This window comes from Hipposideros armiger, unplaced genomic scaffold (assembly GCF_001890085.2).
Source record: "Hipposideros armiger isolate ML-2016 unplaced genomic scaffold, ASM189008v1 scaffold_265, whole genome shotgun sequence".
NCBI classification, from domain to species: Eukaryota; Metazoa; Chordata; class Mammalia; order Chiroptera; family Hipposideridae; genus Hipposideros; species Hipposideros armiger.
The window spans coordinates 73182-92223 of NW_017731615.1; the positions used below are offsets into that span (position 1 = coordinate 73182).

General features: G+C 35.9%; 1 protein-coding gene and 1 pseudogene across 4 annotated transcripts in view; both read left to right on the forward strand.

Moving 5' to 3' along the window:
- Positions 1-19042, forward strand: part of NUBPL (NUBP iron-sulfur cluster assembly factor, mitochondrial) — a 195752-nt gene that overhangs the window by 72249 nt on the left and 104461 nt on the right. For all 4 annotated transcript variants that reach the window (XM_019656760.1, XM_019656763.1, XM_019656762.1 and 1 more), the window contains 2 exons: positions 1942-1981; positions 2072-2162. In XM_019656760.1, the coding sequence (XP_019512305.1) occupies positions 1942-1981; positions 2072-2162 (131 nt within the window). The remainder of the gene's footprint in view (positions 1-1941; positions 1982-2071; positions 2163-19042) is intronic.
- Positions 16209-17319, forward strand: LOC109390366 (bifunctional methylenetetrahydrofolate dehydrogenase/cyclohydrolase, mitochondrial pseudogene; annotated as a pseudogene).

Sequence of the window (19042 nt, forward strand, 5' to 3'; positions counted from 1 at the left end):
TCTTAACCATCGCGCCACTCGGCCGGCCCAGAAGATGCAATTTTGATAAAGATACAAATAGCTTCAAAAATGCAGGTCACCTAGGAATAAATCTAACAAAAAATATGCAAATCGTACGTGGAAAATAATTCTAAAGCTTTATTGAAAGATTTTAAAGGTGTCAATAAATGGAGAAACAAATGATGTTCATGGATAGGAAAGACTAAATTTTATAAAGATGTCAATTCTAATCTTGCAAATTCAATGAAAACTCCACTTGTGGAAAGTGACCAAGTTGAACTTACAATTTATAAAGATGAGCAGAAGGCCATGAATAGGTAAGACATTCCTGAAGAGAGCGAACCGGGTAGGGGACCTCTTCTGCCACATAGAAGGACTCATTACATGGCTACAGCACTACATAGCCTGTTTTGAATTGGCTCAAGGATAGACAGATATGCTAGTGGAACTGAATAGAGAGCCTAGAAACAGACTTACACATATATGGAAACCTGATTTATGACAGAGCTGACATTGCGGATTGTTGATGGTGCAACAATTTATTATCTGCATGAAAATTAAAAGAAAATGGGTCCTTACACCATACATAGAAATTAATTCCAGATGGTTTAAGGACTTAAATGTGAAGTACAACATTATAAAGTATTTAGAAGACAATATAAGAGAATATCTCAATGACAGTTTATTAGGGAAGGCTTTCTTAAATAAGACCCCAAACGATGAACTGTAAAGGAAAAACATGGATTAGTTTGATTATATAAAAAGTAAGAACTTCCATTATTCAAAAAACAATATCAAGGGGCCAGCAGAAGCTTGTTTAAGATGATGAACTTAAATGCCTAGTGCATTCGATTAATGTATTTGATAATTACACAACTGGAATATGTAGATTGCCTTAGGTTGTGTTGACATCATAACATTACTAAGTCTTCTAGTCAGTGAACATAAGATGTGTTTCCTTTTATTTATGTCTTATTTAATTTCTATAAATGATGTTTTATAACTTTCATTGTGCAAATCTTTCACCTCTTTGGTTAATTCCTAACTATTTGATTCTTTCTGATGCTATTGTAAATGGAATTGTTTTCATAATTTTCATTTCAGATTGTTCATTGTTAGTGTAAAGAAATGCAATTGATTTTTGTATGTTGACTTTGTATCCTGCTACTTTGCTGAACTCATTTATTAGCTTTAACAGTGGTTTTTTTGGTGGAATCTTCAGGGTTTTCTATATATAAGATCATATCATCTATAGACAGAGAAAATTTTACTTCTTTCCAATTTGGAGGCTAGTTATTTATTTTTCTTGCCTGGTTGCTCAGGCTGTAACTTTCAGTATTATGTTGAATGGAAGTGGCAAAAGTAGGCATTCTTGTATTGTTCCTGATCTTAGAGGAGAAACTTTCAATCTTTTACAATAGAGTATGATGTTTACTATGGGTTTTTTTGTATATGGCTTTTATTATGTAGAGGTACAAAATAGAATTTTTTCACTTTTTTTGGATTTGTATACTTTTCAAGTTCATCAAGTAAAGAAAAAAATAAAAAGAAATAGAATTGATTAGATGTCTTTGTGTGTGCATGCGTGTATGCAAATATACATGTATACACATACTAAATAGATAAACACATATATGTAGTTTGTATATCTATATGAATAAAATGGGTGGAAAAATTACTTATTGAGACTATTTTTTAGAAGTATGTTTGTAAACGGTAAATGAATTGTTTCTTAATAAAACAATATCCCAACTATTTTTATATGCTGCATCTATTGAAGTATTTAAACTGTTGTAAATTGAGGTGAATTAGTTGGAATTCAAAAGAGCAGCAGTTGAGTAGCTATTTATGTTTTTAATCTGACAGTCTTTGCCAAAACAAGTCAGTATGTTTATGTATAATGACTTACTCATCTAAAAGAGATTTTTTTTCTTATTTCAGGCAACCTAATGAGGCCTCTTTTGAATTATGGTATTGCTTGGTGAGCATATCTTTTTTACTTTATGTTACTTTTCAGAATAATATTGATTAATTTATGTCAATTAGTTGTGTTTTTGGTTTACTGTTGCAGTATGTCCATGGGCTTCCTAGTTGAAGAGACTGCACCAGTTGTTTGGAGGGGCCTTATGGTAATGTCAGCCATTGAGAAACTGTTGAGGCAGGTAAGAACACTGTATTAAGTATCATTTTATTATGGGCATACTGTGGTTCATGCATTTGCTGATTGGAGAGCAGTTAAAATTTGCACTTAGGTTTGAGATATTTTGCAAAAGAATCCAGTTGATAGACTGAATGTATAATGAGTTATGTGGTGCCAAGACCAGATTTCATTGTTACATGATTTAATCTTTCCTATTGCTTATGAGTGTTAAAAATCCTAATGTTTTATTTTATATTGTTCTGTTGCTCTGTTGAGTCTGCAGTAAGATGAGGAAATCTATTTTATAAGTAATATGCCTTCTTTAGATTTATGGTTAATCTCATTTTGGCCAATATGAGTTATAAGGGCAGTGTAGAAATTACTCAGATGTAGAAAAAAAATTATGTAAACTATAGTGCTTGTGATTTAAAATCACTTCAGAACAAAACAAAGTTTTGTTTTAGTCTGAGTACATATTACTAAATTTTTATGTATATAATATCTATCCAATCAACTTTAATTTATCCTTAAGGAAGAGAACAGTTGTTGGATAATCTAGAAATATCAGATGGGCTATATGTTATTCATAGGAATAAATTTTATTTTTTCTTAAGTAGCTGTGAATTTACAGTGAATTATATTTTAGGTAAATATTATAAGTAATTTGGATTTTCTCCATCAATTTACATCAATTACATTTTACTTATTCAGATTTTACTTTGGGTCAGGTACCATGATATAGGTTGACAATTGCAATCATAGATATTTCTATATGTGTGGGGATGTGTGTGTGTGTGTGTGTGTGTGTATGAGTTCTGATAAATGTACTCTTTGATCTCAATCCCACAATCCTCTTATTTTCTTAGTGCATTTAAGTCCCTTGACTGCATTTCTTCTTCTTTTACATTCAGATTCCACAGTTGGTCAACTCAGTTATACTCCCAACAACACCCTTTTCCTACCAATTCCTTTTTTACCTTGATTTGTGTTGATTAAATTAGCCTGTTGTGTGTGTTTTTTTTTAAAGGAAATTCTAAACCAATATTTATTTAGTTTATAGTTAAAGTTAGAGTCAATAGGAATGTGGAAACACCAAAAGGAGAATTCTGATTTTGTTGTTAGAATATTTTAAATATGAATTTTCCCTCTCCTATATTAGTGTGATAATTCTCAACAGGAAATGATTCAGAATTCCCCCAAAGCCTTTATGGATGGCCATTAGAATGTGGAAATACGTCCGCTTTCCCCAGAGATTCAAGTCAGTGATAAGAGACACAGATCCAGGCCAAGTGTTGGGCTCCCAGCTCAGGGGTGCGGGATCCCCGTACCCCATAGCCAGTCTCCAGCAAGATGTACACGAGTTCTCGCTTTCCTACCCCTAAGTGTCCTCTTTGAATCTCAGAGATCCTTTTAAATCTCAAATTCCAACTGGTGACAGGAGCATCTCTGCAGATGAACCCTTGAGGGTAGAAGAGAGAGAGCATGTGTGCACGTGCCCTCAGGAGAGGGGCAAAGGAGTCTCCCACAGAATAAGTAGGATCAAACCTGATAGTATAAATTAATTAGGCTACAAAAAGATTGTGCCTGAAGTTCAAACTTATATTTAGTACCTGCTTTTATAAATGAAGAAATGTTTTGAGACCAGAGGTGAAAGGATCAAAAGTCTGAAGGAACCAGAGAATGTTATTTTTTTTATTTTGTGGGTGTTGGGGAAGAGGGGGAGGGGCAAGATCCCAAACTCACATTCTCAGTCAGTGTCCTGCTGTAACCCAGCCTCTTTTACCAACTGCTGAATACTGTCAGAGAATGTAGAATAATTGTGTTAATTGTTGGCATGATACAATTTTTGAATTTCTGAATTCAGCCATGATCTCAACACTTTAGTCATCTGATTTTATTCAGTGCTCTTCTCAACACCTATCAAATGCTCAGCTTAAAAATATTTAGTGAATTTGATAGTCTGGCAGAGGACCTAGTGGAGATTTGGAGAATTGGCTCTCTGACACATAAATTGTATAAAAGTCACAGTTCACTCTGGTAAGTGCTGAAGATTGAGTTTTAGCAAACATACTTTATCAGGATGAAAAATGGAGTGAGAAAATGGATCCATAACTTATTTTATTGAAATACTTAAAGGATACCTAGAGTAACCTCTAGGGTATTTGGATGTTAGAATCCATCTTTACCTTACAGTCTTTTGTAAAGTCACTTTTGTTACCTGTGCATTTTAATGAGAGCTGAAAAGATGGTATTTTTTGTCCACACTGTGACCATGCTAATCATCTGAGCGCTAATTAATAAGTGTTTGTTTTGCTTGAGAAAGCAAATCAGCATTTGGTAAGTTTAACATCCTTTGTGAAAATTTAGTAGCTGGATAGATGCTCTGTGTAGTAGTGGATTGCAGTAGAGAGTAGAGGGTACCTGATTCATTGGCTGTTTAAAAAAAAATTGAGTATAACATATATACAGAAGAGTATGTGAATCATAAGTGTACAGATAGATGGAGTATCCCAAAGTGAAAAGACCTATCTGCTCATCCTTCAGGACAAGATAAATAAAATACCAATGTTCTACAAGTTCCTTTCATGTCCTTTCCCAGTTACTATTTTTTTATTAAATTATTTTTTATTATGAAATACACATTTTTTAGAATTAGTTTCAGTTGTACAACACAGTGCAATAGTTATACTTTTTACTCCCAGTTACTGTTTTGAGAGCAGAAGATAAATACTTGTGGTCAGTCTGTCGTGTTGAATTAGAAGTCAGGCTTAATACAATGGAGAAAAGACAGCCTCTTCAATAAATGGTGCTGGGAGAATTGGAAAGCCATGTGCAAAAGAATGAAACTAGACTGCTATCTGTCACCATGTAACAAAATTAACTCAAAATGGATCAAAGACCTAAACATAAGACCAGAAACAATAAACTGCATAGGAGAAAGCATAGGTACTAAACTTATGGACCTTTGGTTCAAAGAGCATTATATGAATTTGACCTCAAAGGCAAGGGAAGTGAAAGCTAAAATAAATGAGAGTATATCAAACTAAAAAGCTTCTGCACAGCAAAAGAAGCCATCGCCAGAATAAAGAGGCAACCAATGAAATGGGAGAAGATTTTTGCCAACAATGTCTCCAACAAAGGGCTAATAGACGAACTGTATAAGGAACTCATACGACTCAACAATAAAAAAACCAAACAATCCAATTACAAATGGACAGAGGACCTGAATAGACATTTCTCCAAAGAGGACATACAGATGGCCAATGGACATATGAAAAAATGCTCAACATCACCAATCATTAGAGAAATGCAAATAAAAACCACAGTGAGATATCATCTCACACCAGTTAGAATGGCTATCATCAACAATACAAATATAGCGGGTGTTGGAGATGCTGTGGAGAAAAAGGAACCCTCATACACTGTTGGTGGGAATGCAGATTGGTGCAGCTGCTATGGAAGGCAGTGTGGATATTCCTCAAAAAATTAAAAATAGAATTACCATATGACCCAGCAATCCCTCTCTTGGATATCTACCCAAAAAATCTGAAAACATTTATCCATAAAGATACATGTGCTTTGATGTTCATTGCAACTTTATTTACAGTGGTCAAGACATGTAAACAACCAGAGTGTCCTTCGACAGATGATTGGATAAAGTTGATGTATATATATATACACAATGGAATACTACTCTTCCATAAGAAAAGATGAAATAATGCCATTTGCGACATGGATGGATCTTGAGAATATAATGCTAAGTGAAATAAGTCAGACAGAAAAAGTAGAGAACCATATGATTTCACTGATATGTGGTATATAAAACTGAAAACAACAAAAGAATGAGAAAAACAAATGAAGAACAAAACTTATAGACAATAGTTTAGTGGTTGCCAGAGGGTAAGGGGGGAGAAGGGTGGTAGATGAGGGTAAAGGGGATCAAATATAAGGTGATGGAAGGAGAACTGACTCTGGGTGGTGAACACACAATGGATATATAGATGATGTGTTACAGAATTGTACATCTGAAACTTAGGTAACTTTGCTAACAATTGTCACCCCAATAAACTTTTAATTAAAAAAAAAAAGAAGTCAGGTTTAAAGTTTTTTTCTCTCTCCCTTACAATATTTTATTAAGTTAAACTTGTACATGCAATGGGATACACAATCCTATATGTATAGTCCAGTGATTTTTGATAAATGTATATACTTATGTAACCATAACCCAATCCAGAAAGAGAACATTTCTGTTCCCACTAAAAACTTTCCTTGGTATCCTTTTTATTCAATCCTCCAACCATTAAGTCCATCAATGTTGTGATTTCTGTCACCATAAATGAGTTTTGCATGTTCTTATACTTTATACAAATGGAACCCTATAGGATCTAGCCTTTTGTATCTTGTTTTTTCTTTTAACCTAATGCTTTTGAAAGTCATGCTTGTTGTTGCATATATCAGTAGTTGAATCCTTTTTTATTGCTGTGTAGTATTCCATTGCATGAATATAACCAAGTCTTGTTCATCTGTTCTTCTGTTGATGTACATTTGATTTGTCTCCAGTTTTTGGCTATTATGAATAATGCTGCTTTAAATACTTGTACAAGTGTTCATAAGAGTTCCAGTTGCTTCACATCTTTGCCAACATTCGGTGTTGTCAGTCTTGTCTCTTCATTAGTGGGTATAAAATATCTTCTTATGGTTTTAATTTATGCTTCCCTGATGGTCAATGATGTTGAGTCCTTTTTCACATGAATATTAGTTATTGCTGTATCTTTTGTGAAGTGTCTGTCAAGTCTTTCACTCATTTTTTTATCAGCTCATTTTTCTTTTTGTAATTAAGTTGCAAGAGTTTTAATATATTCTGGCTATGAGTTCATTGTCAGATATATGTACTAGGAATATTTCTCCCAGACTGTGGTTTGCCTTTTGATGAGCTGAAGTTTTAAATTTTCACAAAATCCAATTTATCAAAAAAAATTTTTTTTTAATGCTTAGTACTTTTTGTGTTCTCGCTAAGAAATCTTTGTCTATCTACCCCAAGGTTGTAAAGATATTCTCATGTATTTTTCTCTCAAAGCTTTGTAGTTTTGGCTTATACATCTTGAATTAATTTTTGTGTGTGAAGTGAGATAAGGGTCAAGGTTTATATATTTTTTTATAGTTGTGGTATAATAGGAAATATATTCATTCTTTGTACTCAGATCCTGACACAAAGCACCTAAAACCCTTTGGAATTTCCTGAGAAATAGGAGTGTCTTTTGTCAGTCATAAGGAGCGCCTTTTTGAGCACACCTGAGTTCATGCTAGTAACCTAGGGTGGAGCCCCAGATAGGCTCAGGATGAGGCTGTTCATCAGAAAGACCAAGTGTTTAGAGGGTTGGAACTTTGAGTCCCACCCACTGACCTCTGGGAAGGGAAGGGGGGGTGGGTGGGCTCCAGATTAAGCTCTATAAAAATTCTTGAACTAAAGAAGGTTCTTATGCTTCTGGGTTGCATTTTTGGAGGTCTTCAGCTGATTACAGTGTGTAGACAAGTTTGGCAATCATTGGTTTGCAGAGTTTTAAGCATGATTGCTCAGTGAGAATGAGGATTGAAAAAGGGCTAGGAGATAATAGATGTTAGGTGGCCATTTGTGGTCCTTTAGTAGTACAGTGAATGACAAAATTCAGTTCATAGGGGTTTAAAAATGGCTTTATAGCAAGACAGTGGAAGTATAGGCATATTCTGCTTATTAGATAAAGTAGACCATGCAGGGGCGTTGAAGGGGTGGGGAAAAGGAAAAGAAAACAGGATGGAGACATAAGGGGAAATGGTATCAAATGAAGGTCTTTTTCATTTGTTTTTCAAAAGGGATAGCCGTACCTTTTCCAAGGTATAGGACACAGTAAAGAGGGACTGAAGCTTCTAGAAAGTGAGAGGATTATTGAAAGAGGAGTATTATGAAAGAAGCAAAAGGGAATGGGCTTAAAAGTTTAATGGATGAGTTATTTTTGGAAAATAAGCGTATAGCTCCGAGTTTGGCGAGTGGAAAGAAGAGCTGATGAGCAAACCCCATCACACCTGTAACTAAAAGGAGGTTAACAAGTTATTATTTCCTCGATCTTCTCAGTGGAAGGAAAAAGATAGTGGATTTATTCAACAGAGAAAATTTGGTTCACAAATTTCATTATTTATAAAAATTATCTAGGGAGCTAGCTGAAAATGTAGATGTATAGCCTCTGTGTCTCACTCCCCCATTTGAAGACTTTCCTTCAGCAGGTCCAAGGGAGGGCCAAGGGGTTTTCCTTTATAATAGATTCTCCCAGATGATGCTAGTACTGGTGGTTCTGAAATCAGGTTTAGGCATATGATAGTTCAGAGGCAGTGCTTTTTAACTGCTTTCAGAAGAATTAAAAAAAAAAAAGAGATGAATGATAGGATCCCTGTGTTGCATCAAAGGCCCACTAGATGAAAAATATCATGATTTTTTTAGTTTGCCAACTCTATAGCAACTCTCTGAAGCCTGCAAGTGGACATGGGCAAAACTGTTGTTGGATCCAGGATTGGCATGGCAGAAAGTCCAAAGGGGAAATGTATCTAGGGCATTAATGAGGGGAACACTGAAGTCAAGTCCTGACTTCCAGGAAGACATCTATTGGGTTGTTGGAAAAGTCATGACACATTTTTGCAACAAAAAACATAGAAAAAAAATATGTCATGACTTTTCCAACAACCCAGTAGTCCGGAGGGATCAGGAGGCTGGGTAAAATCGGAGGAATCAAATAATTGGAAACGAGCAATTATGGTGAAGAAGCGATTCAGTAGCTGTGGGAGGACAGGTGTAGAAAAGTTAGGCTTTTCTTTTTTCTTTTTTAATTGATTAACTTTGGAAATGAAATATTTCTGAGGGAAGGCAGGTTTCTGTTAAAGTGAAAAAAATGTCAAGTATCAAGGTACCTATCTCACAGTGGGGTGGTAATAAGGTTGCCAGATAAAGTACAGGATGTACCTAGTTAAGTTTGAGTATCAGATACAAGTGAATAATTTTTCAGTATTGGGTATGTTCCAAATTTTGCTTGGGACATATTCACACTAAAAAATTACTTGTGTATCTGATATTCAAACTTAACTGAGAGAGGGTCCTCTACTTTTATTTGCTAAATCTGGCAAGCCTAAGTGGAAGTGATGTTTCATAAGACACAGAGGTAGATGGGTAACAGTCAGGTTGGGAGAAGGTAAGCAGGGTCGGGGAATGGAGCTGAGTTGTTTGAGAATAAAAATATGAAGTAATATCAGGGAAACATTATTTAGCCAAGAGTGACAGCTGTGAGTAAATGAAATGAGGTGAGCATTAGAGTGGGAGGTGGGGCAAAGAATTATATTAAGATGGGGGAGCCCTACCAGAATTATTCTTTGTAATTTGGTGAAAAAAGATGGTTTGTCAACTTCTTTTATGAACAGCTGCTCCTCTTCTGAAAGGATAACTTATTTTTCTGGATATAGAAGCAGTAGTATAGGGAGCCTCCTGGTTTCAACTTGGCAATGTCTAGTAATTTATCTGCATAATTTCGCCCCACCTCCTTCCAACCTCATCTGATAAAAGGAAGGGAAGAGCTTGATAAATAAATATGGTATATGTTTATGAAGGCATTTTGTGATGCATTGCAAAAAAGCATGCCAGACGGTAAAAAGAGAAGTTAAACTTTATGGTCAATTAGGAAAATGAGGCAGATAAATGCTAGAATGTCATTTTGAGTACTGGATTTATCACTATGTCTTCTCTTTTATTCTCCTGAGTTTCGAAAGTTTTATTTTCCATTTTGATTTAAAGTAATTAAATGCATAAACACCTAGTACCTTTTGCTCAATGAATAACTAATAGTTTTACATTTTTCTGTTATTTGTTAAGATTTCTGAGTAGTATTTTTTTTCCTAAGTTGTGCTCAACATAGATATAATTAGTTTAACTCAAATGAGGAAGTCTTGTCTTAGAACCTTTGAGTTTGAAAATATGGGATATTGGGAAAATATAATTTTAGTTATTAGAAAAGAGCTACAGCAAGGAAAACTTCAAAGGCTCGTCTGGTGTCAGCACCTGCTGCGGTCACAGTGTAAACCCCAGAGACCAGGGATGTTGGCAGCAGTTTCAGTGCTTTTAGTTCAATCTCCAGTATCCCCAAATGTGAAGCAGATGCCAGTTTTCTTCTCTAGGCTTCTGATAATGGCATATAATGAGTTGGTTGTTTCCTAGCAACTAAAGAAGCAGTTTCACTTTAGCTGATCCTGCAATAGGAATGAGACATATTCCCTTGATAGCTGGTATTAGTGATTTCCCTGACAATGGAATTTCACTTCTGAATAAGGAATGTTCTCAGCCTTTGGTTTCCTAAAGAATTTTGCTTTTCAGTGTGGACTAAGCTCTGCTTAATCCTGTATAAAGTGAAAAAAAATTTTTGAGCCTCCTAAGCAGCCCCATGGGAAGAGCCAAAGGAGCTGGAGACATCATTTCTCAAATGGCGAGTGATTATACAAGAAGCTGTAATAGGTATATTTTTCCCAGTATTTAACAGGATAATTAATAAACAGATTTTTTCCTGTATTTGATGTTTGAGGTAACAGAGGTTTATTAAATATTGAACAATGTGTTGTAGAAATATATATATAAAATTTTATTTCCAGTATTATTTCAGTATAAAGTCCATATAAACAAAAACATATTTTCTAATCTATAACTCACTTGATTTCCTACAGTATTCTATACAAAAAAATTATTATTATACCAATTATCATTATAGGTCAACTTAATGTGAACTGTTAAACAATTCAATGTTTATCTTTAAATATTAGTAATAGTAAGGCACTTGTACTTACCTCAATCATATGTAAATCCCTATTTGGCAGTGGTACTAGATCTGGAGACCTTCTGACTTTTAAGGTATATGGAGGCATGAGAAAATTACTTCAAAGGACCTTCTTTTAGTTATTGATAGTCTAAACAGTTCCTAAGGAAATTAACCATTTTTCTTCCTTTGACATTATATAACTAATATATTATAAATTACCTTCCTCATCCACATTTATAGTATGATATATTAAGTTTCAGAAGTTCCCGACATTTAGGCAAAGAGATAAAATATTAAATGGTATTCATTTTTTTATTTTTTAAGATTTTTTTTAAAAATTGAGGAATCAGGAAAGTGGTACAGACAAGTTGCTGTACTTTTGTTCTTCAGTCTAGTTGTGGAGGACGTCGCTTCACTGGCCCATATTGGTATTTTCATTGTGCTCTTCCTGGGTGAGGCAGTTGCTCCCCAGCCATTGTACAGCCGCTCACACTGGCTGCCTGCCACTCACGGTAGCTCACAGCAGCCCACTGCAGCAGGGGCTGCAGCCTATGCCGTTGCTGGCGACTCACAGCAGCCCAGCTCTAGGTCAAGCTGTTGTTCACAGTCTTAGCTGTAGAGGGCAGTATCATTGGCCCTCATGTAGGAACTGAACTGGGGCCCAGCTGTTCAGAGCTCACGCTCCCAAGCCAACCCTTAACCAACTGAGCCACTAGGCTAGCCCCTTAAATGATATTCTTAAGATAATTAAGTTAGCCATATCTAAATATACCAAAGAAATTTATTGCCTTCCATGGAAAAGTTTCACAGACTATGCATTAACTATAGATGAAGTGACTGAATTTCTTCATTGTCAGTTTGGGACATCTGACCTTCTTATTCATTCCTCTCTATGATTTTTGCATCATCAGGTACTTAGCAGGTCTCATATTTAAGAATACTTTATGAGGCCTTTGTGAAGCATTAAGGAATGAAGAACACTAATTAATTCAGTTGAACAGGCTAGTAGTCTTTCAGGCACCTAAGACATATTTTTTTTCTTAAAAACCCTTTAGACATTAAGCAAAGTTTCTATATAATATAACTCAGCTCTTAGATTTCTTTGGGACCTACATCAGAGGCTAAAGAGTCAAGTATGTTAAGCCTCGTTTTGAATTCTTCTTTCCCTTTTAAAGCTATAAATTAGTGAACAAGGGAATAGAGATTTTAGTATAACTAAAGCCCAGTTCTTTGAAATATTTTTCTGAGACAGTATTATCTAGTGGATAGCTCAGTTTGATGCATCTAGCAGGGGTTTCTTTTGATTACCATGCATTTATTCATTCATTTGACAATTATTTATTGAGCTGTCATCTGATAATAGTTGCTGTACTTTTAATACGTCATTGGATTTTTTTGTCATCTTCAGCAACATTTAGTGGCTTTTTACTATGTTTGGGGTATTGGTTAGATGCTGAGGACACAAGGATGTGTAAGACAGTTCAGAATTGTAAAATAAAGCTTTTAGTTACAAACCTTCTGTTGACTTGTAGTCATAAGCAAGATGTTTATGTATGTTAGAAATTTTGATAATTTTCAGATACTGTTTTACATAAGGTAATCAAAGTTGGAACTTAGAGAGCAAGGCTGAATATTACTACATAGTGTTGACTGTTCAAGTTGGTGATATTGTTACAGGGTATCAGATTTCACAGATTCATTTAGGTTCCATGTCAACACTCCTGCAGTTAGCATCAGAAAAAGAACAAGTTCTCAAGAGTTAGGAACAGCCTATAAATATTAATTGCTGGTTATTTCCTCCTACTTAAATCCCCTTCTTTTTCTGCTAATTACAAGTGATGACTTACATGAGTACCTCCAACTCACTGTGATGACTGAGTACTTATATATGCACCTCTGAATAGTGTAATGTTCTTTTTTTACATGTTGCTATTATAGATATCTAAGACAGAAAGCTATTATAGCTTTTTTGGCTGGCACCAACTGTTCGCATTTCCTCCGCCCACCGCAAGTCATTTGCGCCAGATTTCTCAAGTGTTGGTGTAGATGTGGTCAGTGTCAATACTGCACCCTTTTACTCTCTTGTATTCTGGTCCCTGTTAACACAGGTGTAGAGACAGCATTTCACCTGATAAAACTACTTAGTGACCTGCAGGTTTAAATGGGTAATTTATCAAGAAAACAATAGAAATAAAACAAAGTGATGAAAGTAAAAAAGGAGAGTTATTGTTCTCCAGTGTCAACTACTGATACTCTTTCTCACTTCTTGTTCTGTGTAGTTTTGGATTGGAGTAATTTGTAAGGCTGGGAGGGCCCTGACTCTCAGAGCTTCTTTTCTACCCTGACATCCAGGGAAGGCTCCTGCTGCAGCCATCTTATTACATGGCTGAGCCAGATTATCTTCTGTTCTACATCAGGGATCGGCCTTCTTGGTACCTTGGGAAGAGGAAGGTACTCTACTATTCCTGGCCATCAGTTCCTTGAATTTCTTCCTTAGGTTGTAGGCCTTTCAATCCCATCTTGCTCTGTCCTGGGTGCAGGAACTAGCATGTCATCTTCCCTTCTCCCATTTGGTGTATCATATACTATTTCTTTACACTGGCTCTCCCTTTCGCCAAGGTTAGGCTTCTTCATCTATCTAGTTGTATGTCCTTTTTCCCTAGAACGCTTCAATACAGCATTAGGTTTTTCATCTCTGACCTTCCCCTCTCTTCTGAGTTCAAAGCTTTGTTTACTTTGATGGGCTGTTTTCTCCTGAGTGAAAAACATGTTCTCAGTCCATTTGTAGGCTAATCCATACCCTAGCAATGATTGAAGCTGTGGGCAGTTTTACTTCCCTGTCATTGGCTCAAGTGCTTCCTAAGGAGAGGGGTGGAATCTTGCCCTTCATATTAATTTTCATTCTCAGCAGTGAACACAGAGAATCAAGATTCTTACTCAGAACACAGACTGTGGGGAGGGGCATAGTTTGATTCTTCAGTCCAAATGGAGTACAGCAACTGATTTCTATGATGTTTCTGGCATCTTAATAAAGAAATAAGGACGGTTAGAGTAAAACAGGGCATCTGGTTTAACTCCAGGCCTGAATCTACAGGAAAGGAAGTAGCAAGAAAGAGAAAGCATAGACAGGTACCAGGAAATTGAAGTCATCATTGTATGTAAACTTGGCCAGCGTTTCATTGATAAAGCAATGGTGCGTGGGTATTCTTTTGTATCTGACAACACAGAAAAATGTTTCCCGTTTCCTTCTTTGTGCATCTACTAGAGGGAAGTAATAGAGGTCCTGGGTAGTCAGTTAATGTAGGGGTGGGCTCTGACTGCAACTCTGCCATAAATGACATTCAGCATACAGAATGCTGGCTTGTTTATAAGAGAATTGAAAAAATGTACTGTTTCATTCAATTGAAGTCAGCAATTAAAATTAGTGTAAAAGGAAGCACTAATAGAAAAATGTGCTAAACCAGTGAAATATATTGATGAAAGGGAGATAGAATGATGTCAGACACAATTCATTAGCAGCAAAAACCAGTGAGGCTAAAACAATTTGCCTTAGAAAATGAATTAATTACAAGGAGGCTAATTGCCAGACTCTTATAATATCCCATTTCTACCTTGAACACTTCAGAAAAGTTCCTGACTTTTTCACTCTTTGGTGTTGTTGATACAGATTTTAAAGAATAACCTACAAGGATTTGAACAGAGTCTAGGATGAGGGTAATTAGAAAAGGTAGGGCCTTGTCTTCTGTAGTCATAGTTAAGGAGATTTAATAAAGGTCATATAGGCTTACTTACTGGGCCCTTAGGAGAGCTTCTTAGAGTTGTGGCCCCTGTTAGATGGGCACGTGCTCACCCCGTCTCCTCAGAAGCAGGTGGGGAATCATGGGTCACAGCAGAGGTTAGAAGCTTGCTGGAGCTGTTTAAATTGGAAGAAGATTTGAACAGATTCCAAACAGGCTGTGAGGGAGAGTTATGGATATTACTGGGGATTTCATAGGATTGTGACTCCTATTTATTATTTAGGCAGATACTGTATTTACTTGATTTTAAGATACATATATTTCAAATTTTAATATTTCTGCAATTGGAGTGTATTTTCTAATCAATAATGTCTTGGCATCATGTCAGTTTAATTATTAATACTTTTCTCTTTGGTAGTTTATAAAAAATGGTGTATCTTACAATCTATGGTGTTTTCTAGTTGATGAAATATACTAATTATTTTTGTTGTGATTACTTTAATGCTGATAGAATTGTACTTTTGCCGTTTACACAATCACTGCAGAGTGATTCCATGTCATTCATTTTGGTCAGGTTTTCTGTTATTGAAAGACTGTTTTAAATTACTGGTGCTTGTTTTGTTCATTTTCCCATCACTGACTAAATTTTCTCCCTTATTACTTACCCAGAGGTTCTCAGACTATTCTTCTCAATGTATAACTCTCATGATGTCAATAATTTCAAAGACTATCATCAGTGTCTCCTTACTACTTTTTAAAGCAACCTACCCTCTGACTTTATTCATTCTCCCAATGGTTACATTTTTAGAGAGCTTGTAAATAAGAAAGGCATGAAACCTGCCGCCATAGATTTCTTTTGGTTCTTGTGCACCTTTACTTATTGATTTCAAAAATTTTGTAATGCTATGTGGTCATTCATAGTTTGAAAATAATGCTATACCAACTTACATAAATATTTATGTGTTTAATAGTTGTTTTACGTAAAGTTAGTTAATTTTATGTTGCTTAAAAGTCACCAAAAGAAATGACTCATGGTGAATTAAAACGTCCTTCTTTTTGGTATTTCTTTTTTGTGTTTACGGCAAGCCTATACAAATGTCCATAGAAACAAATGTTAGACCTTTATAATTAGTTTATTTTAGCAGAGTCTAAGTCTGGTGTATCAGTTATAAGAATGTAGAAAAGATCAGATTAAAAGTAATGTATTATCTTTAGATAATTGTATACCACTAAAAACAGCTACCTATTTTTGAGTGTTTACTATGTGCTAAGCCTTATACTATTTACCTGTATTATTTCATTTAATCCACACGATGTTGTGTTATTATTCTTATTTTGCAAGTGAGGAAACTGAGGCATAACAGGATTAAATTATTTGGGCAGGGTCCCACAAGTAATCCCTCTGATTCCCTAGGCTGAGCCTTTAACTAAACTGTACAATTGAAGTTTTACAAGGTGTAAGTTTCCACTTAAAAAAGTGAAAGCACACTCTTTAATATCATCTCTGAAATGCTAACTGATATAAACTATGAAGAGTTTTTATTCCCAGCACTGACACCAGCACTGGCTAAAGATGCTGCCTCCCTCGTGTCCGTGGTGGCCCTCCGCCATTGTGGCCGCTAGGAACTGCCGTCTTCACCATCATTCCTTACACCTCTCGGTAGTTTGAAATGAAGCTGTTGTGATTTCTGGAAGGAAACTTGCCCAGCGGATCAAGCAGGAAGTGTGGCATGGGATGGGAGAGTGGGTGGCATGAGGCAACAGATGGCCACACACCTGAGCGTGGCTCTGGTCAGGAAGAAGCCTGCTAATCACTCCAGTATCCTCAACAAAACCAGGGCCACTGCGGAGGTGGGAGTCTACAGTGAGGCAACTGTGAAAACAGCTTCAGTTTCAGACGAAGAGCTGTTGAATTTAATCCAGAAGCTAAATAGTGATGATAATGTAGATGACCTTGTTCAGCCGCCTCTTCCAGAGCAGTGATGAGAGAAAGATCTGCAATGCTGTTTCTCTGGATGAGGATGCTGATGGCTTTCATGTAATTAATGTAGGTCGAATGTGTTTGGACCAATATTCCTTGTTACCGGCTACTCCATGGGATGTGTGGGAAATAATTAGGCGACCTGGCATTCCAACCCTAGGGAAGAATGTGGTTGCAGCTGGAAGGTAAGAAAATGTTGGCATGCCCATTGTACTGTTGCTTCACGCAGATGGGGCACATGGACGTCTCAGGGGTGATGCCACTATTAACAGTATCTCATCGATACACTCCCAAAGAGCAGCAGCTGAAGAAACATACAGTTCTTGCAGATATTGTCGTCTCTGCTGCTGCAAGTGATCCAAATCTGATCACAGCAGATATGATCTAGGAAGGAGCATCCATTATTGATGTGGAAGTAAATAGAATTCAAGATCCCATCACTGCTAAACCCAAGTGGGTTGGAGATGTGGATTTTGAAGGAGTCAGGAAGAAAGCTGGTCACATCATTTCAGTACTTGGGAACATTGGTCCCATTGCAGTGGCGATGCTAATGAAGAACCATTATTGCTGCAAAAAAGGTGCTGAGACTTGAAAAGCAGGAAGTACTGAAGTCTAGAGCTTGGAGTGACAACTAAGTAACTGTTGTGTCTTCCGTTTCGTGACCAGTACTCTAAGCCCGTTCAAGAGTCAAAACAGGCCAATAGAAACACAGTATTTTTTATTTATTCTACTGAAATGTTTTAAATGATGCTTTGTATTTATTGAAAGCTTAAATGGGTGGGTGTTTGCACATATAGCTCTGCAGTGCCTAACCAGGGAGCATGCCAGTATCACATTGGGTCATGTGACCTAGCCATATGAGAAGCCATTAGACTAATGATTAACATGGAGGTCATTGTCACATTGAGAATGGCAGCTTAACTTTGTCAGATTACTTCAGTTACAATTTGACTTTTCTAGGATTGAATTTCCCAAGTGATATTCCAATAAGAGTTGATACTCACTTTAGGTTCCAAACCTATTGAGTGCAACTGGTCAAACCAAAGGCAAAATGTTGCTGGAGAAAATTAGGGAAAAGGTAAAAAGGAAAACATGATGGCAATTGAATAAAAAAATTTACTCAAATTTTATACGTATTGACTGATAACCAGAAGAAAAGCTCCATGTTAATAGTATCCTGAGCTGTCATTTTATAGCTTAGTCGTTGGAAAGCTATTCAGGGTTGTTCCATGTGCAACTAACCCTCGTTTTATGTGTATACCATTCATAAGGTCTCCCCATTTTAGTTTTGTAGGGTTGAAAGGCTTATTTTATAAATAATTTGTGTGTATCATCCTATTTGTTTTTTCCTCTATCCTTAAACTTCATTGTTAAAATTTTGTACTGTTGGGGGTGCCTGTGTGGTTTCTTTGGTAGATCTTTAAACCTATTTTTGAAAAACCAAACTTAGGCTTGATAATCATTGGGGCAGTTTGTATGAATATGCAATTTACGTTTCCACCAAAGAATTGTCAGCAGCTGCCTGCTTTTCTCTGAAGCACCTGTTGGTTCTCCTTTGCTCCCTGATAAGTTTTTGAGAGCTTGAATTAATATTGAATTTAATCATTTTTGCTTAAAGGGTTTTTTATTTCTTTTTCTTTTTTTAAAAAATAAAACACTTCTGACTGGTAAAAAAAAAAAAGAGTTTTCCTTTGTCATTTGGCTGTAGATTTGTATGTTATACTTTGTAGATTGTAAGGCATACCTGAGAGAATGTCTTTGTAAATCTCTTTACTCTGACACTATTTAAATGCCTATTTTTCATTCCATCTCAATTGAATTTTTGTTAATTTAGGTAATATGTTATTTTGGTGCAGTTTTTATATGGGGGTGAGTTATAAAGTCTTTTTAGTTGTGTTTGGCAATAAGAAAGTTGATAAACCCTTCTATGATGTCAGTAACTGCAGTCATATAATTCATTTATAAACTGTAGTAGCTATAAAATTCTTTTTTTAATTAAAATATTGAATTAAAGTTGTTCTTCAGGTATTCATCATTTGGACTTGATCACACTTCACTTAGGCACAATGGCACTTCCCAAATACCTAGAACAAGCTGTAATTCAGTAACGGGAAATGACTTTCTGTCTCAGTGATACAGCGAGTGTCTATTATATCCAGATTAAAATTCAACGGTACTTTTCTTAGTGGTTAATTGTTGAGACTTCTTCACTGCTCAGAGGAATTTATGGGAGCAGATGACCATTCGTAGTTCATTAGACTAGTTATTACTCAGTGGCCATTTCAGCTAACCTCAGGTATTGAGTTCTTTTCAAATAATTTTTTCCCCTTGCATACAAATTGATTTAAGGAGAACATATATT